The sequence below is a fragment of the Geospiza fortis genome, unplaced genomic scaffold (genome assembly GCF_000277835.1).
Source record: "Geospiza fortis unplaced genomic scaffold, GeoFor_1.0 scaffold75, whole genome shotgun sequence".
Taxonomy (NCBI): Eukaryota; Metazoa; Chordata; class Aves; order Passeriformes; family Thraupidae; genus Geospiza; species Geospiza fortis.
Window position 1 is genome coordinate 746775 of NW_005054360.1, and position 23886 is coordinate 770660.

At 39.8% G+C, this 23886-nt stretch overlaps 1 protein-coding gene across 1 annotated transcript in view; it reads left to right on the plus strand.

Moving 5' to 3' along the window:
• The window catches only part of GPR158 (G protein-coupled receptor 158), a gene marked incomplete at its 5' end in the record, with an annotated part of 186052 nt that overhangs the window by 65064 nt on the left and 97102 nt on the right, over positions 1–23886 (plus strand). The window contains 2 exons of the mRNA XM_005423894.3: positions 14731–14833; positions 22051–22268. Coding sequence (XP_005423951.2) covers positions 14731–14833; positions 22051–22268 — 321 coding nt within the window. The remainder of the gene's footprint in view (positions 1–14730; positions 14834–22050; positions 22269–23886) is intronic.

Genomic DNA, 23886 nt, shown 5'->3' on the forward strand with positions numbered 1-23886 from the left:
TGCTTAAGCAGGACAGAGAGTCTGTGCTTGGACCAGAGACTTCCAGTGGCCCCTTCCAACCTTAACTATTCTGTGATTGTATTCTGAGCCAGCTTTTACTGTAATCTCAAGTGATGCTATAAATAAATATTCCAAAGGGTCTTTGGTTTTCATAGAAAGCATTCATAGAATAACTTGCTTGTATAACTTACTCCCTCAAAGATTCCACAATCCACTTTTTTGAGTTCAAGAATAGCTCAGGGACTTTTTTCCCACCTGCTAACACTGAAATCCAGCTGTTTTGATAAAACTTGGCAATTGGTGGTCACCTCAAGGCAAGTTTGCAGTTTACAGCAAGGAGAGGGGCTTGCTCAAGCAAGAGAGCAAGCCCACACAAGAGAGGGGCTTGTGGATTGAAAAGGAAGATTTTGGCATTCAAAGCTTTAGGAAAGTATTCATTGATAATGCTGGAATTTGGTGGGGACCTGAGAACTCATGCAGCTTAATGAGTGTTGTTTGCTAATTGGCAATAGTAGCAGGGCTATCCTACTTTCTCATCCTTCTAAAATCTGCTGGAGGCTGGTGTCAAAGGTGGCACTTAATGCTGAGGTGGTCTTCACTCTTTAGGCTTTATAAATTCTTAATGGTTTCAACAAATGAATTTATGTTAAAGAAATTGAATATAAATGGAAGTATAAAAGCAGAAGGGGATAAAGTGGGTTTGATTCAAGCATAATTATCCACTAATTTCAGTGAGGTGACTGGAAGTACTGGAGTCACTGGAATTTTGGTTTATTTAAAATAAGGGCAAATGAGAATAGAATTGGATCCTTCTCATTTTGTCTTTCAAGTGTCTGTTACAATAAACCTCGTGTGACAAAGACTGTATATGTCTTTTGTTCTGTGCAGCCCTATGCATATTGTTGTGATTCTAAAAATAGCCACTAATCATTTCCTGAAGAATTGTCCTTTTCAATGAACTGCTGTGTATTTCAGCTGCTTTTGATATGCCACTGAAAGCTGGTTTGCCTTTCAGATATGTTTCCTCAGTTCTAGTTTGGTGTTCAGCAGCACAGGATAAAAGGCTTTGTTGGGAAGATTTAGAGATTACAAGAAGTATGAGGAAGATACTGGATGGGGTCCTTTTTTATATTAACTTTATATGGTTGGGAATCATGTGGATTTATATAATTCATATTTATTATTGTAAATTAACAGGAGTATTTACTTTTATTGATAAGAGATTAGTACAAGATGAGGTTTTTTCACTCTCTGTGTATTTATTTTGGAGTTTTTAATAGGAGTTAGTTAGGAGATGTGACTGGGGAGCCTGTGGCTTATTTCTAGAGAGAAAGACAGTTTTAAGAATATTAATATTTTGTAAGGATACCAGGGTAAAATTTTGTAAAGTGCTACAGAGTGCTGGTGAAGGTGGTTTCTGTGTTAAATCACCTGCCTTGTAGCTGTGGAAACTGTGAGAGAAAAAGCCTGATGGGTGCAGTACATCCAGGCCCACCCTTCTCCTGTCTCACCTGTGGCAGCTGGGAGCAGGTGAAGGGGCACTGGCACTCCCCTGGCTGCTGCTGAAGGGATTTGTTCTCTAGGTGGGGGTGTTTAATTCCCTACTCCCTTCTTCCATTTGGACCTTACACAGGGAACTTCATCAAAACCAATCAGTCTACCTCAAGCCTATAAAAATGGTGGATTGTAAGTTAAAAAGTAGCCAAATGCTGAGTGCATCCCAACACATTTCCCAAATTTACTTTAGTTTGAATAGAATTAATTTTAGTGTCTGTAACTTGCTCTGTCAGTACCAGCATCACTACAAACATTAAGTGTTTGGATGTTTTTTTACTAGTCAGAGTAATTATAAGCAGAATAACAGTCTCAAAAGATGGCAAAACCCAAGTACAATTTAGCTTGTCAAGTGACTTTCTGTATGTCACAGGAGTACTTTAAAAATATTTACATTAGAGTGAGCAAGTTGCTGCTTTTAGAGCAAGAAACCTTTCTTTTTTTCTTTTTCTATATTTCCCTATGGGTATGATGCTGACTAAACAACCTGGTATATATAACTACTTCACCAAAACATTTCTTATGGTATAAGGCTGTATGAAATCCCTAACTTTGAGATGTCTTGAGAATTTAAAAGTGGGATCAGTCTTGAGACATCTTGAGAATTTGAAAGTGGGATCAAGAAAGAAAGTTCCCCACCCCAGAGAAGCCCATAGATAAGGAAAAGATGTATCATCTACAAGACAAATGAGAAAGAAATAAGTAAATAAATAAGTAAATAAGAAATAAGTGAATAAGAAATAAGGAAATAAGTAAAGGAAACCTTTTCCTGGTGAGAGGTAAGTAAGGATTGTTAGTAGCTAGGTCCCACTGGCAGTCTGTGGAAGCATTTGTCCTGGGCTGCCCATGCCTGTGAACTCCTGAACGTTTTGAACGTAGCCAAGAACCTCCAAACTTGACCTGGAAGCTTGCAGGCTCTGCAGGGCTGCCAGTAGAGAATGCTCTGCTTTTTCCTCTGATGTTTCTGAATTTTTTGAGCTTTCAAAACCTTGCCTCTGGGTTTTAGGGTTTTCATTACATATTCTGCAGCTGACTCACTTGAAAGGTTGATATGAGAGAGAGTAGGATTTCACCATGAGCTTCTGCTGTGGTCCATTCATGCAGTTTTGTAATTCTATAATACAGTGAATGTGATCCTATGATGAGATAACTAAGATTGAACTTTTGGATGTAGTTATATTATGGGATTGTATTCGCTGTATTATAGAATTACAACATTAGTTTCTAGAATTCAGAAGCTTCCTGGAATCTGTGAAACAGTGACAATACATTTTGAGAGTTTGCTCAGACTCAAGAAAATTCAATAGAAACTCTTGTCTACAAACTTTACTAGTTCATAATTTGCTTACCATACAGAGCCACGTTAAAACAATTTACCTGGTGGTTTGTGTTTGTTGTGTTTGTTTCTTTTAATAAAGTGAATGGCTGAGATGGAATTTTTCAAGTCTCAGGATAGAAATCTGGAAAACCCAGTTTGTGTCCTATTTGTACTTTTAGAAGGTTGGCAAAAATACTGGTCAATATATTTGAACTGGAAAGGCTCTTCAGATTAAATGGGCTGGTTCCTGGACTCGTGTCTTGCTTCATAAGTGTTTGAAATAGGAGTCTGTTGGAGTGAGGCAGTGCAGAGTCTGTGCTGCTCCTGGGGGCGAGGGGGGAGGCTTTTCTGGGGAGTTGGGTCACAAGTCCCATGCCCTTTGTGATGTGTTGCATTTTGCAGAATGAGAGATGAAGGGACAGAGAGGGGAAAGCAGTAACAGAAAACACAGTAGTAAGGTAATTTTACAAGCCTCTGTGCTATAATATTGTTGTTCTGGAATTGTAAACCAGGAAACTGTAAGCAGTATTTATTTATAAATGTGAAACAACATCTGATGCCTTTAAAGTGCAGGTTAATGAAGTTACTAACCAGAAATTTTCTGTTTTAATCTGTGAGTTGTTTCCTCTTCCATTGTGAACTTTACAACATCTGCATGTTACCAACTAAAGTCTATGGTTGTGGGAAAGGACTTGGTTCTGCCTGGATTTGTCCTGGCTGTAGCTTCACTGGTCCCTAGGATTTTGCTAGTGGATAGAAGTGGTAACTGTTGCCACATCTTCAAGTTATTTCAAAATGAGAGTTTAAAAGTCATGATAGAGAGCTGGGGTGGATGCCTGTGTGCACACGCCTGTGTCACATTAAGGCTGGCAGGTCTGTGGTGCTATTTCTGTAGTGGCTTCCAATAAAAACGGATTTCCTCTGTCACATGGAAAGTAAACTTGACATTTTGTTCAGTCTGAGGCAAACTCTTCCAAGCATCCTATTGTCGGCTGAGGTTTATTTGTCTACAGTGTACTGCTACCAGATGCTGTTTCACCATTTCTGAGAGCTCTGAAAACAAGAGAGACATTTCTATAATTAATAATGGAAAACAATTTCACTTTTAATTTTAATGATATCAGAAAATATTCATTCCATCATGCTTTGTGAATCAGCTCCTGGCAACTGCTGAATAATAGAGCGAAAACTCCAGCTTGCTTTCTCTTTAGATGATGTACCATGTTACTTGTTGTTCATTAAGCCCTGTTTTCATGCAAGTTGATTAAATAGAATTGTCTGAAGGCTACTTTGATTCCTGAGCTTTAGTATTACTCTTCTACCACTCTTCTTGCCAGTGCTTGAGGAAGAAATAATTACTGTGCAAGTAAACTTGCTGAATGTTCTGGCATTCTCAATGATTTCTAGGAAAAGGGCTTCCAAATTTGCAGTCATGTGTGTTTCAAATAGTGTTATCAGTAGTTACCCTGTCAGGAGAAGGAATACGAAGTTCCAGAGTTTCTGGTTCCAGAGACGCTTTGCTTTAGCTTTGTGCTGCAGGCCAGAACATCATTGTATATCTCTGTGGTGTGGCCATCTGCTGTTTGGGTTAGCAGGGGACTCATTTTGGAATTGGGCAATCTGTCCCAAGGTTTGGGACCTTGGCTCAAAAACAGGGCATTGCTAAACCAAGGGAAAACAGCGTACTGAACAAACTGAAAAAAAAATAATTCATCCTTCCAGCCTACATTTGAACTTAACCATCACTTTGGAATGTGTAGTGTTATACATCTCAGAAGATTGATTAAATGTGGCTGCACTTCTGTGGTGAAGATTAGTTATACTATGGATTCATGCAAGAAGAAAGCTCTCCTTGTTGGAGCTCTCACAATGCAGGAATCTGTACTTCATGTTTCTACAAGAAGAAAGCTGTCCTGCTTAAAGATCTCAAAACAGAGGGGGGCTACTACCAAGATTTCAAGCCACCTTGGCACACTTAGGAGTCTGGACTGTTCCATGGATTCTCTGCCATAAGAATGTCCCAAAGCTGCTGCAGGGCTCTGGGACCAGTTGAGCTGTGGGTGATGTGCTCCAGCAGACATCTTAGAATTCCTGTGGGTGTGATTGGACTCTGTGGCACAGGGACTCCCTGTTGGAGACAGGACAATTTATTGATATCCGGACACAACCCTTTTTCTTAGTCTGAATGCTCCTTGCAGGGCTGTATCAAAGCTCATGTGACACTGTGACCTTCAGAGAACAGCTTTATAGTGTGTGGCTTCCCTAATGTTAAGTGGAAGAAGGTTGTAGCTGTGTATGAAGGAGGAGCTCAGCTGGGGCAGGAAATGGCAGTTGAGTAGAACAGGGAAAAGTGTCTTTTAATCACCAGGGCACAGGAATAACCTTGTTGGAATAAATGCAAACCTGAAGGAAAAATAATGATGGACAGAGAGAAGCATCATTAAATATCAAAAGCAGCCATTTAGAATGAAACTTCTAAGGAATTTACACCCATGGCCAAACCCCTCAGCTCCAGAAGGCAATGGAGGAGTGAGATATGAGTCATCAAGGCTACATTGGCTTTGGAAAAAAGTAATAATCTAGATTGGAAATAAGTGAAGCAGAAGAATAGAGGAAATATTTTCAAGGTGTCTGTCTAGAATATGATGGCTTCATATATGGGCCTTGATCACCAACTCTCTTGCTAGCTTTAGACCTAGAAGTGGGGACTTGTCTATGGAACAGGTGCTACTCAAAATTAGGACATTTTTCATCAAATCTGAAAAAGGTTGCTGGAAAAAAGCAAGTATTCAGAGCAAAAAGCAGGATTTCATTTTCCTGGCTGATCTCTGAGGTGTCCTGGATGAGAAGCAGTAAGCAACAAGACAGATATTAATTTATCAAGTGTGTTGCTGTTTCATAGTAGGTTGTTATAACATTTTGTTTCTGATTTGTTGCCCAAAAGTTTAACTGTCTTTCCCAGAGCATTTTTTAAAAACTCTTGTGCTTGCCTAGTGCTGAAGAAGAGGTGGAATGATCTATCAAATAGCTGGCAAATAGTGGGTGCTCTGTTTTCATGGTGCTAGTGGGACATGCAGCACCTCTGTGGGACTTGTGCCTCATCATGAGTGAGCTCCAGGCTGCGGAGAGCGGTGTGAAGGTGTTGCTGTCAAGTAGTGGGATTTGGAGAGGATTCTTTTTCTGACAGCAACAATATGGTGCTTCTTCTCACTGTGGGATTGAAAGCAATCAAGAATAATCTGTAATTTAACAGAGCTCAGATCGTGGTTAAACCCAAAAACTGTGCTCTGAACTTTAATTCTGAGGAACATTCCAACCCTGAGGATGGGAGACTTGTGCCTAAACATGGAAATATGCTTGACAAGTAGAAAAATCCATATTCTCATAGTATCTTGTAAGTAAGATTAACTTTCCTGATGAGTTGACACATTGTCAAACTGTAGAGGCTACAGTTCAGAATGAAGCAAAATTAATGAGAGACTATTGATCAAATTGTGGACAGAGCGAGCACTCTGATGCAGGATTTGGCTGTCTTCTCAAATTAAATAAATGTGCTTTTAAAATGCATGCTGCTGATGGACAGAACATAGCAGAGAATTTAGTTTTACCAATGACCAGCAAATAGACAGAAAGTCTCATGCAATTAATTATGTCAGACTCTGTTTTGTAGTTGAAGATGCTGTGTTTTCATTCAAGTACTAGTGAAGTGGGTATTTTCCTTCAATTTCTGTCTAATGTGACACCACTATAAAAGGGAAAAATTAGCAAATATATTAAAATTAGAGCCTTTATATAGTTGTATTCTCAACCAGGTTTCACACAAAATCCTCAAGTAGAATTTCAGTAAGAATTAATTTTGTAACTAGGAACATAACTGATTCAACTTTGCCCAGCTGGACTCAACTCAAGACTCCAGGAGGTCTTGAGTAGTCAAAGCCTCTGGAAAAGTCGTCTGAGTCCTAAAGATGGGCTGAATACCAAGGAACAGGAACATCAGATTATTATAGCTTGGTTTCCTAATACATTTTCTTATCACAGATCACAGAATGGGTCGGATTGGAAAGGACCACAGTGAATTATCTGGTCCAAACTCCCTGCTCAAGCCAGGTTTTTCTAGAGCACATTGCACAGGATTGTGTCCAGAGGATTCTTAAGGACTTGCCCTTGTTGAATTTCAGACCGTTCTTCTCTGTCCATCTCTCCAACCTGTCCCTCTGAAGGGCCCCCCACCCCTCTGGGGTATGGGCCACTCCTGCCAGCTTTGTGTTGACAGTGAACTTGCTGAGGAGGCTCTGCCCCTTCATCCAAGCCTTGATGAGTAACTTAAACAATGCTGAGCCTGGTACTGAGCCCTGGGGACCCCACTAGTGACAGGCCTCCAGCTACACCCTGTGCCACTGATTATCACCTCTGGCACCTGCCATTCAGACAGTTCTCAATCCACCTCTCTGTCCTCTCATCCAGTCCACACTTCCTGAGTTTGTCTATGAGGATGTTGTGCTGTCCACTGATGTCTAAGATGGCACCAGTGCCAGCTAAAGCTTTCCTTGTGACTGTGGAGTGTTCAAAGAGCATTCTCTGGTGTCTAATAAAAGGTATGTCCTCATGATGTAGTCTCCCCCTGAGCAGGGACATTCAGAGGGTATCTCTTCTCTAGCAGGATGTTGTTTTCATGAGGCTTGTGGGAGCTTAGCGAGTTTCTGGCTCCTGCTGGCCTGTCTGGAGCCGGGTAAGTCCAGAAAGTGACTGTGGGCTGTGAAAACAGACACAAAGTGTTGCAGATCTTTTCAACGTGGTTATGTATGTCTAGCTAGTGTGTGGAATCAGCCTAAAAAATCATGTTTTAGGAATAAAGAAGTAATTACATGAATAGTTGCTAGGAAATGCAATAGAAATGACAGATAGATCTGCTGGCTAGAAAGTGCTGGTTTAGCAATGTTGTCCATGTTAACTTATTAAGATATCATGCACTGTTATCCACCATTTTATTCCCCTCCTTGAATTACGTGTTCAAATGACCTGCTGATTATAGCAGCTATTTGTTAGCTTTTGGATGAACCATAGGAAATTTTTTTCCTTTCCTGCTAGCAGGGCCAGCAGGCTGTCCATGCTGGAAGCACTTCAACAGTCCGACTCCTTCCAAAGAACAGTGCAGGCTCCTGGATGTTTGGCTGTGTCCTTCTGTGGGATGAGCTGTGCAATTCCTGTGTACCCCCACCCCCCTGTTACTCTTTTCTATTCCAAATAAGCTTACTGTGCTTAAGCACCACAATTGTCTTGATGAGTTACTGGGTTGGATTGGCTATTCTAGTATTTCCTGTTGACCTTTGGAAGAAAATATGAAAGTCTGTTTTTAGTACTGTAAATAAATATTTTTAATAAAATTTATAAATATGTAAAATGGATTTCAGAATGGAACTAGTTTGCATTGTCATAGGGCCACTAATTGCATTTATTGGCAGAGATGGGCCAACTGAAAATTTGATTAAAAAATTTACATCGTTAAGTAACACAAAGTTAGGGGTTTCTGCATTTCTTAAAACACTGCATCTTTTGTAGGGATCAGGAATAGATACAGCTTTCCTCCCTGCCCCACAATGATTTCGGAAATGACTCACATTCTTGCAGATTTTGGCAAGCTTTCTTAATCCCCTGTCTCACTGTGTGGCTCATCTTCCAGGCAAACTTTGCAACAGTTGCTGCCAAGCTACAGATGAATGCAGAACTAGCTGGCAGAACCAGACATCCAGAGGTAAAGGACCTCTGTGTGTTTTGGCATATTACTTGACAGCTTCTGGAACTGCAGATAATGGTAGACATTTCCAGTATTGCCCATGTGTGGAGCCTGGAATTACCCTAGTGATAGGAAGGAAGGGTTATAGAGAGAGTATGAAGAGAATTCTCTCTTAATTAAGACCCTGAGGAAGTGAACTAAACTTTGCTCTAAATGAAGTTTAACCTGTGCTTATGGTGAAAAATGTCTTAACTCATCTTCAAAGCCAAGGATATCTGGCCCTGAGAAAGTGCCTTTGAATTAATTACACTGCATTATTTAATGGCTCTAAAATTCTCAGTCCCTTTGGTGTCTGTTAACAGGTTCCCCTGTAATTGCAGTGCCATTTTCTAGGAGAGGAGACATTGTAATTTTATTGTTTAATATGTTAACCAAAAGCAAAGTTTAATGTGTTCCAAAATAATATTCAGGTTATCAATGTTAATTTCAGACTATCAAATAAAGAGATTTTTATTTTTGAAGTTGTCTGATTGTAGATTGCAAGGATATTTTCAGCAGTAATGAAAAATCTGTCTTAAAGAATATCACTGCTGAGAACCTATGAGTGTCCAAGCTACCCATCCTCTGAAAATTGCTGTAATTGTAGTACTTTGATCTGCCTGTAAGGGATCCTGACTGTGGGAAGCTGCTTGTAAGCTTGGGTTCTCCATGTGCATGACAACAGCTGTTGATGAGTTTTCTGCTCCTTAGCCTCACCATGGCCCCCATGTAACCTGCTTTCAAACACTACTCAATTAAACTTACTCCCCTTTCACCATTTTCCAAGAAGGTACTATGGTTTGTACATATTTCTGATCTCCTCTCTTCATTTCTTTGCAAAATACTCCACTTCCACCATTATTTTTTTGGCTAGCGCTTGCATATTTGTAGTGTTTGTCCACCAGTGGGCTGATATCATCATCATGGCTGAAGTGAAGACAAGGAGAACCAGAAAGGAATCAATCCTATGTGTCCTCAAACACAAGCCTGATCACCCAACTGAGTCGCATTTCAAAAGAGGTTAATTAGATATTAAAGACTCTACAGTCCCTTACATTTAGTGAATGACATTAACTTTTCTGCTCATGGTTTGTCAGTAGTCATGTGCCACTTACCATTATTTGTGTGAATGAGCTGAGGCTCCTGTCCATCTCTGTTTATTCTCATCCTACGCTTAACAAAAGCAGAATAATGAAAAATCAAATTAAAAAGCACTGAAGAATTTTTAGCAAAACATCAAACTATAAAGACAGATATTGTCCTGACAGCTACCTTTGCTCTAAAGTGAATCAGATCAGCTGTTGCTGTGCTTTGACTGACTCAGATTTAGAAAACTCAATGTTATTCTGTCTCCTGTTGCTGGAAAACACATTTTTAACTTGAATATAAAAAGTAATTACCTCCACCAATGCATTCAGAAAGGAGGAGAAGAACTACAGGGGCCTAAGTAACCCTGCAGTAAAAGTATCGAGTGGCCAACCCTGTCCTGTCTCTTTGAACCAAAATGCAGTGTTTGAGTGGAAAAGTTAATGAGTAGTGTGGTTGGCAAGCTGGCTGCCTCCCAAGCTGTCTGGAGGCAAGCAGGGCCTTCCAGGTGATGCACAAGGTTCTGGGACGTGTGGATGTGCTCACTGCTCACCTGTGAGGCTGCAAACACACTGTAACACAACACCCTGCTCTTGAAGGCTGAATGAAGTGAGAAAAGACAATGGGTAAAGCCTTTTCAGTGACCGAGCTGTCACTGTCTTAGGCAAAGAGTCTTTAGCTTTTATCTTCTTTATTTTAATTTTTTAAATTTTTTTATTTCTTGTTGTTGTAAGGGAGTTTGCTTGTTTTGGTGGTTTTTTGGTTTGTTTTAGTTTTTGTTTTTTTTAAGAGTGAATGTGCTTCACTTGAGTGGTAAATAGCATCAGAAAAATCCTCCTGCAAGGGGTTTTTCAGGACACCAACCTGCTGCAGCTGCTGTTGTGTGCCAGGTACAAAATTACTCTATACATTGCATTTTCTAGAAATGTATAGAGTAATTTTGTACCTTATGTGCTGCCCCTAACCAGAGCAAAGAAACATGGGCTTACTTGTATTATCTTTGTTAAGCTTTATCTATCATGATACAGCTCTTACTTCATCCTTTGAACAAGGAGTTGACTTGTAGAAAAGGGAGACATCCTCATTGCTGCATGCATGTGGAAATACAGATTTTGAAAGCTGCTCTTTGAAAAACTTGAAGTACCCAACTCAAGGCTGGCTGTATTTTTAGTCTTTTTTTTCTTTTTTATATTGTGAAATTGCTGGTTTGCCCCCTCTGCTCTAGAATGCCACTGTATGGATTTGTTTAGTCTTTTATCTGAGTTTCTAAATTCCATGTGGGACATGGTGCCACATGCTTTCTATGAAGCTGCTTGTTTAGTTTTGCCCTGTTCTCCCCTTCTGGATGTCTCGCCTGCTTTCTGTGTCTGCTGAATACTTCCTCACTGGTTTCTGGCTAATCACATCTGATGAAGGGCTTTGTCTCTCTTGTGCCAGAAGATTTGGCTCAGACTTCCAAAGCAATTGCACAGGTTATTTGAAGGATTTCTTTTTTTTCCAACAGAGATAATCTTTATTGCATTAGATTTTACCAACTTTGTCCTTTACAACAAGCAGCATAAAATTAAACCAATACCAAGACTTTTAAAAAACTGGTTTAGATGTTGTGTTTAAATGTGTTAGAATCTTGTGTTGGTTCAGGAGCTCTTTGTTTATAAATAATCTCAAGATAAGTTTTCATAGAATATCTAAGTTTTTTTGGAGCTGAACATATGATTTAAAGCTTACTATAAAAAACTTTGGAGTCATTACATTATACTAATACTGTAAAACTGAAAATATAATACCAGGGAACAGATAAGTGGAATAAATGCACTCTGTGAATTCTACAGGCCCCTATTACTCTCTAGCAAACATGATGATAAATCTGCTCTTAATTGTAACCAAGCTATCTATAAGAACTGGAGGTTAAAGCAATACAAATTCCATTTGGGAGTGTGGTGTCCTGAAGGGCATATTGGTGAAGGATCACTCAGTAGCCACCTGCATCTTTCACTGTTTGCCCCAGCACTGGCTGCTGGCACACAGGAGGTGTGATACAAGCCTAAATGGAGCTTCTGATCCAGCCTAAGGTAGCTGCTTTTATAAATTGATTAAAGTATGATTTTTTAAAAGCTGATGACTACTGATGAGGCAAAAATACTCAGGATTTGGCGAGTTTATTCCCAGAGCTGTTCTTTCACATTTATAATAAAATTTGAAACCAGGTCAGTTTTATGCTTCCTTTTTTTTTTTTGCTTATGTGGAAGCAGATATTTTTCACACATCTGCTCTTATTCAATGCTAAGTTCTATATGGATCAAATCTTAAGTAACCTAGCAGCAGATGAATATTTTACTGGCTGTGTCTGCAGAGCCTGTTGTGCCTCACTCAGTTCCTGTGCTCCCTGGGTTCCTGGGTCAGAAGCCCATGGCCAGTTCTGTGGGCTGGGCTGGTGCAGCTTTGCAGGGCTTGGGCTCAGAGTCTGCCACTGGGGCCACTGGAACCAGGTCCCTCTTGGCAGGGCAAGGACAAAAGCTGCTTGCTTGTGCCTGCTGTGTGTCGTGTAGATTCACCTGCAGACAGCCAGGAAAAGCCTCTATCTGTAAATAAACATAACCAACAAATCCGGACTTGGTTTGCTAAACTCCTTTTGTACAGCAGAAAACAGTTTATTTATTACCTTTTTCACCATAGGATTTGTCACCATTGGTTAATAAAATATTTACCTGTTAGATCTTTTGTAAAAAGAATGATTTTTTTTCTTTACAGAGAAAGTATTTTTCCCATTTTTGGCCTCATAGTATTTAGCGTTTTTTCCTGCCTAGGTGCTGCAATTTCTTTTAAAAAGTCAGGCTGTAAATAGTTTTGTTTCCATGTCATGTTGAGCAGAGTGGAATTTCAGAGTCTGAAATTGCATCTACAGGGATCTAGGCTTCTTTCTCTCCTTCTCTCCATCCCACCAGTCAGCATGATATTCTGATCCCTATTACACCTTTGCCTGGGATCATGTGGACTGCAAGAAAGAATTTGACTGATGGTTTTTAAGCTGTATTACAGCTGCCAAATTCTGGAAAAAAATGATAATGTCCTAGACCAGTGAAAATTAATAACATTTAAAGTTCTAGACTGGTCAGAGACAATAAAATAAAAGTTGCAGGTTTTTATTTGGTATGGATATTGGATGTCTGTGAAAGATTCATCAGTAAAGCATTGATTTTAATGCAGAACAGATTCATGAACCTGCAACAAAGTTGATATGAGCAATTCTGTGATTCTATAAATTTGTTCAGTGGCAAAGGATTATGAATACAGTACTTGGGATGCTGTAGCATTCACATAATACAGTGGGAGCTACTTCTTTTCTTTCTTTTCTTCAAAAAGAGAATGCAGTCTCTACAGCAGCATGTACCTTCATCTTACAAAGCAAGAAGCCAGAACACAGAAGAGAATGTTTATCTGGAAAAGTATTTTTACTACTTTAACTACCTTTCTGTGTTGGTTAAGGAAGTTTGGCTGTCATCAGACTTGCACACACACTCATTCCACTTCAATTTGTCCTGTTCTCCACCCTTTCAACAGTCACGTTTCTGCAGGGTGAAGATAAACTGTGAAAAAAAAAATTGGGCCCTCTCTTTCCTTTTTTTTTTTCCTTTCATTCTTATACAAAGGCTGAATGAATTTTCAGTGTCCTTGCATGCCAGTTTCCTACTTGCTAATTGTTTCTAACAGCACTGCCATCAGATTGGCAAAGGGTGCGAGGAGAGATGGTGCCATAGTGGCTTCCCTAACATCAGGCAGAATTATTTGACAAAGCTGAGATTTGAGATATTAAGAAAATTTTAACTTTTTTTTTTCCTGAGTTTTTCTAGAGTGTCTACAGTGCAGGCTGTCCTCTCTTGGTGAACATTTGATTTTTTTAAACTCAGGCATTTTTTACTGAGTCCTGCCCTCTGCATCTTCCTCCCGCTCACAGGCAGATATTGAAGCATATCCTAAAGTCATAGACAGTCACAAACAAGTGAAAAATATGGAGGTGAGAAGACAGAGGCTGTTTTAGTTAAATCATTCAATTGGTCACTGAGGAGCTGCTAGTGTCTGGCTCATATTCATGGTACAGCTACGCTATAGGTATGGGAAAGGCATCTAGTCTGGTAGTCTACTTTCATCTGATGAAGTGAAATGAACTGTACTGGGAATCATCATTTTACAAGTGTTTCTACCTTTATGTTGCTGGACTGTTTCTTCCCTCTATACTAGGCAAAGTCCATTTGATGTACAGAAATTGTCTGACAGTAGATGTTCTGTCATAGAAATAAATTTTCTGTGGCTGACCTGATGTCAAAACCAAGCAAGAGTGAGACTTGCAAGAGTGAAAGAGTTTAAACGAAACTTGATTCACATATTGCTACCTCAAAAAATTACAAGATATTTTAAAAGTAGGGGGCTCCTGTTGGCATAGATTTATTCTCTTTCAGCCAGGTCAGATTTATGTCTGCAACCATTTTCTCTAACAAGTAGTTGTCTTTTCCTTAGCTGGGCTAGCTCCACTTTGCTGTTGTGGAGGCACCAGCATGTGCTGCCCGCAGAAGGCTGGGGCTTAGCTGCAGGTGTTCATGTTCTTCCTCACATAGTATGAGCTCCAGCTGTCTGAAACCCACCTGCTGTGCTGGGGAAAAGTACTGGAAACCCTTCAGAAAAAAAGCTACAGCTGTCTAATGTCCTGCCTCGATCAAACGTGCCAGAGTCAAATTTGTCACTTGGTCAGTTTATCAGTGGGACAGGCTTGATTGTAGCTGTCTTTGCTGTTTGTTGGAGATGAACAACAAGGCAAAAAAGCTGGAGTGATATATGACTATGGGAAAAGCTGCTGAGGAAATACTGTCAGTCTGGAAGGAGTGCCTATTTGTTCTTAGAAGTCTGTGCAGAGTATCTTGTAATGTTTTTATGCTTGAATGTACATCTGAGTATACAGTTGTGTGATCATCTGCATGACTTTTCTTTTTTTCCTTTCTCACAGTGCATGCCAATTAAAGGCCTTGGATTTGTGCTTGGAGCCTACAAATGTATTTGCAAGGCTGGATTCTATCATCCCAACATCTTCTCAGTGAACAGCTTTCAGAGTAAGTGCCTTTACTTGAGTTAAAAAAAAAGAACACGGAGCTAGCATTAATAATGCAGGGCTGCTTTTTATCCTCGTCAGGGTTATACAGTAAAATCCCAGTGGCTGGCAAGTCTCAGATTATATAATCACTTAAGGAGTTCTAGCCCTTTGGTTTGTCATTCACAATACTCTTGAGGATCCTGTAAAACATACCCACTTGAAGAATATTTGATTTGTAAATAAATTAAAAAACATGAAAAGAAGCCTTGCTAAGGGGAAATAGAGATTTCTGGCATCTGTGCTCATGCACAAGTATTCTGGAAATTAATCTACTCATTTTCTGTTTAGCCAGAGGAAATTAGAATGCCCTAGCCTCTAGCTTTGTGCAGGCTTTAATTGTTTTCATTTTACTTCATTTGCAAAGGAGAACTCAAAGGAGCATCCAAACTCTAATACATGCTGATGAGGTAATAGAGATGGTTCAAGCCTGGGAGTCTGTTTGGCTGCATGTATGGATAACATGCCCAGGACATACATTGTATGGCTCTTAGACTGAATTGCCCACAACAGGACAAGCAGAACTTGGGTGATGTTAGGAAAGACAGACAAACTGCATGCCCAAAGCTGATGTCTGTTACTGTCATCATGTGACCAAATATCTGTATGGATTTTGTGCTGAAATTGTTGCAGTTGTACTGGTAGAGCTCCGGCTGCAGTCACAGGAGCAAAGCTGCTGCTTGGGGGTGTAGCAGACATCCTTCTCTGCCTCCTGCTTTCAGGTTCATCTTATGCCCAGCTTCTTTGCACTGTCCTTTAGCCAGAGGTTCATGTCATCAGCCCACACTGTGAGATCAGTTTGTGTGAGATATCCAGGGAATGGCAGTGAGTGACTTTCACTGAGCTTGGTCCAGGACTGTGTCTGTTATCTCCTGCTTTGTGTGAAAACAGCTGCTTCTGTTTCCCAAGAGAAATACCTCTAGTACTAATCATCACTTAATTTACATACATACATACATACATATATATATATATATATATATATGGGAGATAATGTCTCCTATGCATATTTGTAGAATAAATAACACAGTTTGTTCAACAGTTTATCTGCTGAGTGTTTCCCTTGTCTTTTCATAGGGTAAAGTGTTGCAGAAGGCAGCCTTGTGATAGTGCTGTTTCTCTGGGCTGTGTGAATCTGTTGCTAGAGTAAGGAGGATGTTTGGTTCTTCCTAAAGTGCAATGATTTCTGGTGGAATTAGGATTTAATTCCATGAGACAGCATATAAAGAAGACTTCATACCAACTGCCATAGAGCACACACAAAAATGTGGCTAGGGATCAAAACAACATTGATTATTAGGGATGAGATTAACTTTATTTCATATCAGTTGTGCAAAATATATATGCTTGGTATGTATTAGTCACCTAGGTTTCAAGTGTTGTCAGCATCTAGAGCATGGCTCCTCTGGAGAGTAATTTGTCTTTAGATGGAAAACAATACCTCCATCTTTTCTCCATCTACTACAGAATGAAGAACCTTAAAATGGCTGTTCAGCTCCTCATAAAGTGAAATTTGTCCAAAAGAGGTTTGTCAATGCTGATATTGTAGGATGTAGGGGGCCAGTTTGATTTGAGCCTTTGTTGCTGTGAGGTAACCCAAGTTTTGAAACTGTAATGAAGAACTTTTTTAATTCGTCCAGATGCAGCTCCATCTGCCAAGTTGTATAGATGATTTCAAAAAGTGAACAGTGAGAGTGGAAATTACTAAAATAATGAGAAAAGCCTGTGGTTCGAAGGAAACTTGGCCCTGTCACACAGCTGCATTCTGTAAAAAGAAAAGAGGAAAAAATGACACGGCTAAAATGGCTGTAGTATGTATTTGGTAGTTCAAAGTGATGTTAACATAGGAATTCTAGATACAAATTCTGCAAGCAATTTTGACAGAAACTGTCTGACCTGGAGACCTCTTTGTGGAGCTAGGTTGGTGAAATCTGAGGATGAAAGAGATGAAACTGAATAGAAATGTTAATCATTTAGAAAATATTCCTAGTGGAAGAAAATAAAGAGGCAGCAAAGATTTGCAGGTCTCAAGATACCAGAAAGGAGATAGATAGAAAAAAAAGACCAGCTTTGTACTTCGCTCAATTGAAAAATTGGAGTGTATTGTGTCCTGAAATGGGAGCATTTCTCAGTGATGCTGGGATTTTGTGCCACAGCAAAATATGGATAACTGCAGTTTCACAATGTGTCTGAAGTGTCCAGTTTTTGGGTGGGGGAAAGGTTCTGCTTTCAGCCCAGATTAAAGTTTTGGTTTGAGTCTGAAAGATAACTCTATAAAACAGCTTTGCAGAGATGTTGAACACTCCACACAGTTTACTGGTTGGCTCTGTGGGAACCTGCAATGTGACATAAACAGTGTCCTGTGTAGGAAAGATTCTGCAAATCAGAAAGATTCTGCAAATTGTTTTCTTGTCTTAAAGCAGCATGGTGTTGCTGCTCCCAGGAAGGCTGCACATGTTGCAGGTTCCCCAAAGAGTGTGTGGGACAGGGGTACAGCTGGAATTCAGGCTGTTCTCTTACTGAATAAGAAGCCAGATAGGTGGGCATTTCCCTCCCAAGTCTGCGTTCATTCTACAGAACTGATGGTGCCAAAATATGTAAAACCTTTCTGGTTTTTCTGCATGTGTTAATGGGGACCTAGAAGGGAACAAAGTTATTACCATGCTTCCAGGGTGTCTTTTGAGGTTGGACATTTATTTTAGAAAAAAACACATTTCATTTACATAGATTGTATTAATCTGTAAGTACTTGAGTACGTGGTTATGCACTTTCTCCTAATGGCTCATTTTTAGGTAGCACTATTAGTATAGCTAGAATAACTAACTGATGATTACTTATATTTTAACATTCCTGTAACACCCTTCTCTAAAGCACTTCTATTCTCTGCCTTATGGGGTAATCAGGTTTGCATTGAAAAGTCTTTAGCAGAGCAATGGTGCTTTGCTCAGCCTTGAAGTTTGCCCTTTAGCAATGCATCATCCATATACTGCAGAAATTCCCAGCTCTTGCTGTTTGGATGTGGAACCTGCCCTGCTTGCAACAGAAGTGGCTCTTTTGTCTGAATATGGGAGTTTGCTGTCTCTAACACTGCCATGATCACATAAAAATTTCCAAGAGGAGTTTCCAGTTCAACAGGAATTTTCATTTTTTGCACCTGCCCTTTGGCTTTGTTTCTTCGACAGAACCTGCATGTGCAGATACTTCCCCATATGAAGGTTGTCACTGACTTCAGTGATCCCTTTCTGGGGTGAGGCTTATGACCATGGCTGATGACCACGTTTTGGTTCCAAGAGGTCCAGTTACATTCTCACCAAGTTACTGCAACATCCCTGATGTGACTGCAGTGTTCCTAATTTACTCTATTATAGAACAGGAGAAAAATCAGTCTTTTGTTCTGCTCAGTGCTCAGCATGCACTGTGCTTTCTGTGTTCATGTGCTGAGTTCTGACTGGAGTGCAGGATGATTTGGTTTGGGACAAGGCAGTCCCTGCCCTGGCTCTCAGCAGTCTGTGGTGCCATTCTCACTCTGCAGGAAGGTCTCAGCTGGCAATGTCACAGCTGCTGAGGCACCCCTTGCGTGGCAAAGTGTCCTTAGGAGAACTGAAGCTGATGAAGAGCTACCCTCAGGAGAGCATTTCAAAAGCAGATGGGCCAATCAGACAGAAAAATAAGACTGGGATAGAAGAGAGAAGAGCTAGGAAAAAATATGGTGGAGTGGAAATAGCTGAAACATTTAAGCTTTTTGTTTTATTTTATATACTTCATTTTCATTTGTGCCCTATTCCTGCTTTCTACCTACTTTGCTTGGTTCTTTTCTCCTTCCTTTTTATCCTTTTTATTTTTTGGTTACCTTGTTTTATTTCTGTTCTCCTTTCTTTTTTTACACCTTCCTCATTTTCAGCTTTAACTTCTGCAGCACAGTGTTTGCTTCCATCTCATTGTGACAGTGCTGAAACTGCTACTGCCTTACACAAAGCAAAAATTACTTCTTGTCCATCTACCTTACTGTGTCTAGAATCTTTTGTCATCTTTTGAGGAGGAAAAATTGTTTTTATTCACTGCAGGAAACATGTAATCCTAAACAGCTGCTGAGATAGGACAAGGCACCATGAAATGCCTAGCAGTTCTGTTAGAGGCACTCCAGGCTTGGCTTGGGCTGTCTGGTCTTGAACTGATGTTACATTGACTCTGGTGAGGGGACAGGACCAGAAAAAAGGGCAGAAATGTTCAGCTATGCATTGGGCAGCTGTGCCCTGAGACAAATAGTCATGGCAAGGGTGTGGGTGGACAAGATCCATGTCAGTGGTATACATAGTGAACAGTTCTTCCCCAGTAATTTATTTCAGAAGGGCTGAAAAAAGTTATTTCTTTTTGTCAAGAAGGAAAAAAAAAAACTCCAAACACACAGGAATTGTTAATTGTTCCTCATTGCATTATGGGAAATTTATTGTAGATCCAATTTTTTTGATCTTTCTTTTATTAGCTATAAGGAGCAATCACATGGAATCACGGAATGTAGTAGGTTGGAAAAGACCTCTAAGATCACCAAGTCCAACCTGTGAGCAATCCAGACCTTGTTAACCAGACCAGAGCACTGAGTGCCACATCCAGTTGCTCCTCAGACACCTCCACCTCCATCTGATTGTCAAAAGATACTCATAGAAAAATCAGTCCTGGCTGGTGATGCAGCCAGTGCAGAAGATGTGCATCAGTGATCTTCCTTTGTATACAACACACCATACCACAGAAGCACAGAAAAGACCTCTGAGATCACTGAGTCCGCCCAAGACCAAACACTGCCATAGGCTAGACCATGGCACTGAGTGCCACATCCAGTCTTTCCTTAAACTCCTCCAGGGATGGTGACTCCAGCACCTCCCTGTGCAGCCCATCCCACTCTTAAACATGACACCAGACGCAGCTAAACAAAAGTTTGCTGTTGTGTTATGAAGTCATATCTGTGGGATATTCACTTCAACATGCAACTGTTTATTTAACTGTTATCCCTGTAGTATGTGATGAGCATCCACATGAAGACACTCCCACATATGATTCTGATAAGAAACTGTTTGATAAAATGGAATATACTGTATTTGCAATGACTTTCAAGGTTCAACATTTCAGAAATAAAGTGCATCAAGTTTAAAATCATGCTAAATTATCAAGCCATATTCATATAATATTTGTGACAAGTAGTCTCATAGCTGTGGGTCTTGAACTATATTTTTCTGTGTGTAAGTTTTTATACTGCAAATAATTTATTTAGTTGACACAATAAAATATATTAACAAATGGCTTACGGGGCTCAGAAATGTGAGGTTTTAAAGAGATGGGCTAATTGAAGGGCAGCTACAGAAATGATAAAGAAACAGGTATGTGGTTGAAAGGGTGACATGACCTTAAATGTTGAGGAAATGAAGTGGAAAACTTAGACAGTAGGGAATGCACTCTTGGTTTGGATATGGAGATGGGAAGTGAGAGACTGTGACTTCTGTCTCTGGCAGAGGACAGTGTGGGTCTGTTGCTCTGGCTGTAATTAAGAAAACAGGGATCTGATGTTAGATTTGGAGAAGGTGGTTTCTGCTAAACCTGTTGGAATGATGATGGGCTGAGGTCCATGGGTGTGTGCTCTGAAGAGAAGTTCCAGTTCTAGACTATCTTCAACATTAGTGTTCCTTAGAGGTTCTCCATCTGCTTGATATGCCCAAGCATGGTTGTTTTCCAAGACTTCCATCCCTACCTCAAGCAGTCTGGGTCAAAACAGCACAAGATCTTTTCTTGCTGACTCTTTGTGTCTAGAAAACTGACTTGCAACATGAGTCAGCACTACTCTGCTATATTCAGGTTTCTGACATCTTAGGTCAGAATAAAGCTCCGAGGAGAAATTCACGAACTGCGTGAGAAATACCATCCTGTTCTCTACTCACTCTGGGATGTGGGAGGGAAGCATATTACACTGAAGACAGGGAGTGTGGCCTCTGTCCCTTTCCCAGGCTTTGCCTGGCAGCAGATGTGTGCTCATGCACATTTGGACATGGATTTGAGAAAGCAAGAAGTAATTACCCTTGTAGAAAACCTTCTGCTTCAATTGCTTCAAGCTAAAAGTCTGAAAAGAGTTGCATAAGCCCATGTGTATGTTCAGCATAGGTGGGATAGATTGTCTCTTGAAGGACTCAGCAATGCGTGATTTACTACTTTCCCTGACAGAGAAGGAGAATTTTGATCAAAGAAATTGAAGCAGTTCTCTAGAATTGTGAAAAGTGAGAGGAGTTATCACACATTATAACACACCCATTGATTTGGCTTCAGCCGCACTTTGTTGTTTCTGTGAGCTCCTAAGGCTGTCTTGCCTATAACAAACATTTTCAACAAATTCTTTTTTCCCTTTTAATAACAATTCTCTTTCCCCCTCCCCACCCCTTTCTCTTTCACCTTTTAATTCTATTCATGGCCTGTAGGGTAAGCAGCCTTACAAGGGTTTATGGGCAAATGTCATAGATCAGAAAAATTAGGAATCCTTCTTTGTGTGCTCTTGATGGGTTCACATTGATGGATAAGATGTCAGCTCAAGAGTAATTGATTTTCCTAGACAAAATTGGTGTGTCTAGGTATGCTTGTGTGAACAATAGAAAACTATACTTAGACTAAGTGCACTGGTTTTGCTTTGGGGACAGAGTAGTGCCATCATGCAACAGCCTGTTGAGTAAATGTTAATTAAGAAGGTTTTCATCTAATTTGAAGCTCATTAATTCACTCAATAGCATTTTTATAAAATTGAGGAACAATCTGAAATGGGATCAGAGCTTGTACTCTGATGAACATTAGGTAGTTAATGGGTCTGCCCTTCATCTGTCTGTGTAAAATCCATTCCTTATTCCCAAATATTTAATGTAATTTTTTCCCCATTCAAAATTCTTCATAGAATTTCCTGTGCCAGTTTAGCTCACTTTAAATATAACAGGAAAGCATTTGATATTTAGTAAGCTCACTTTCCCTCATTGGTCTGTGTTTTCTGAATGTTACGAAGGATGGTTCAGTAAGAAAAGCAGCACTGGGCAAGCTATTTTGTAACCTATTGAGAGAGAATGGGAGGGAAAGGAAGCCCAGCCGAGGACTGGTGATGAACTCCCCATCCCCTACAACTAAAGGTGTCTCCCCTGTCTCTTCTGATACTTTCAGGAAAGGATGCAGAAAATCGCTTTTCTGGTGGTGAATTGTCAGAGGAAGTCTACACCTGCCTACCCTGCAGAGAAGGATGTTCTTTCTGCACAGATGATACTCCCTGCTATGCACAGGAGGACAAGTATCTACGGCTGGCTATCATCTCCTTCCAGACGCTCTGCATGCTGCTGGACTTCATCAGCATGCTGGTGGTCTACCACTTCCGCAAGGCCAAGGTAAACCCCTGGGTTTTATTTGGGTGTTCTCCTCCTCACTGTGCAGTATATGCTCGTTCATCTTGGTTCTACAGCTTCCCATTTTGAGAGTCTGTTGTGGTGGTGTTGGCGGGGGTCCCAGGACGAGGGAAGAGATGAGAATCTTGACTCCATGTTTCAGAAGGCTGATTTATTATTTTATGATGTATATTATACTAAAAGAAAATGATATATCAAAACTATACTAAAAAAGTAGAAGAAAGGATTTCATCAGAAGGCTAGCAAGGAATAGAAAAGAAAGAGTGATAATAAAATCTTGTGACTGACCAGAGAGTCCGAGCCAGCTCACTGTGATTGGGCATTAATTAAAAACAACCACATGAGACCAGTAAAGATGCACCTATTGCATTCCACAGCAGCAGATAATTATTGTTTACATCTAATTTCTAGGCCTCGAAGCTTCTCAGGAGAAAAATCCTAGCAAAAGTATTTTTCAGAAAATATGTCTGTGACAGTTTCTCAGGCAAGGAGCGCAGTTCAAGGGGAGGATGGGATTTCCAAACAGGAGTGTTTTCCTGAATTGTTTATGTGGTTTTAGGAAAGAAGAAGAAAAAAAAAAAGCTGAGAAATTTGTGTCTTCCAGTGAAATATGCTTGCATTTATAGATGTTCAGTAAAAATCAAGGAAACTATTAAGTAATTTTGGAAAATCGGGCCAATTAATTATGCACATATCTAAAGGGAATGGGGTTTTTTCGAAACTTGGGATCATGAAAGTCTCTGCATTACCACTACTGGGAATCATGTTTGGTTTCAATATATTTGAGAGACTAGCTGGAAAACAGTTATGGCAAAGAGAAATCTTTCTGAATAATTCTAGTTCCTAGAGAGCTTAAATGTGATTCTATGGTTAAAGATTATTATTTTTTCACTAAAGCAAGAGTATACTAAGGAGTATCTGTAAATTGCTGATGTAGCATTTATGTACTAAGCTAATGAACTTTCTGCTTTTATGTCACTGAAAATCTGGTAACATCTTTTGGAATCTTACTGTTGCCTCAATAAATGCAGAATATTCTCTGAAACTTCAAATTTATTTGAAATAAATTAACTGAAGATGGCATATATTCGCTACCTATATTTGGGAAACATAGGTGTGCACACAGTATGCTCCATTATTGAAATTACTAGCTTCATCCACTTTCTATACCTAGATAAGTATTTCCATTTTGGTTTTTGGAACACTTGATCCCACAGTCTTCCTGATCCTGCAGTGTCTGTGTTACAAATGCGTGGCTCATTTTGAAAGATTTTAATATCCTGCCAGGAAATCACAGAATGAGCAATAACATTCCTTTTTTTTTCTCTCTTCTGTTTCTGACAGTGTCTTTGTATTTAATGATATTATAGTAAATGATTCAAATTACAGACTTAATTGTATTCATAAAGTTTTTTTGTTATGAAAAGTTTGTTGTAGCCATCTGTTTAGTTGCTTGACATTAACTTCGCAGAAGAATTTCATTCTGATTTTGTGAGATTTTAATTTGTTAATGTTACTCACTTTTAATGTCATAAACAACATCATGACGAGAATTTCTTGTGAGTGAAAACTATTTCTAGACTTAGAAAATGATATTCAG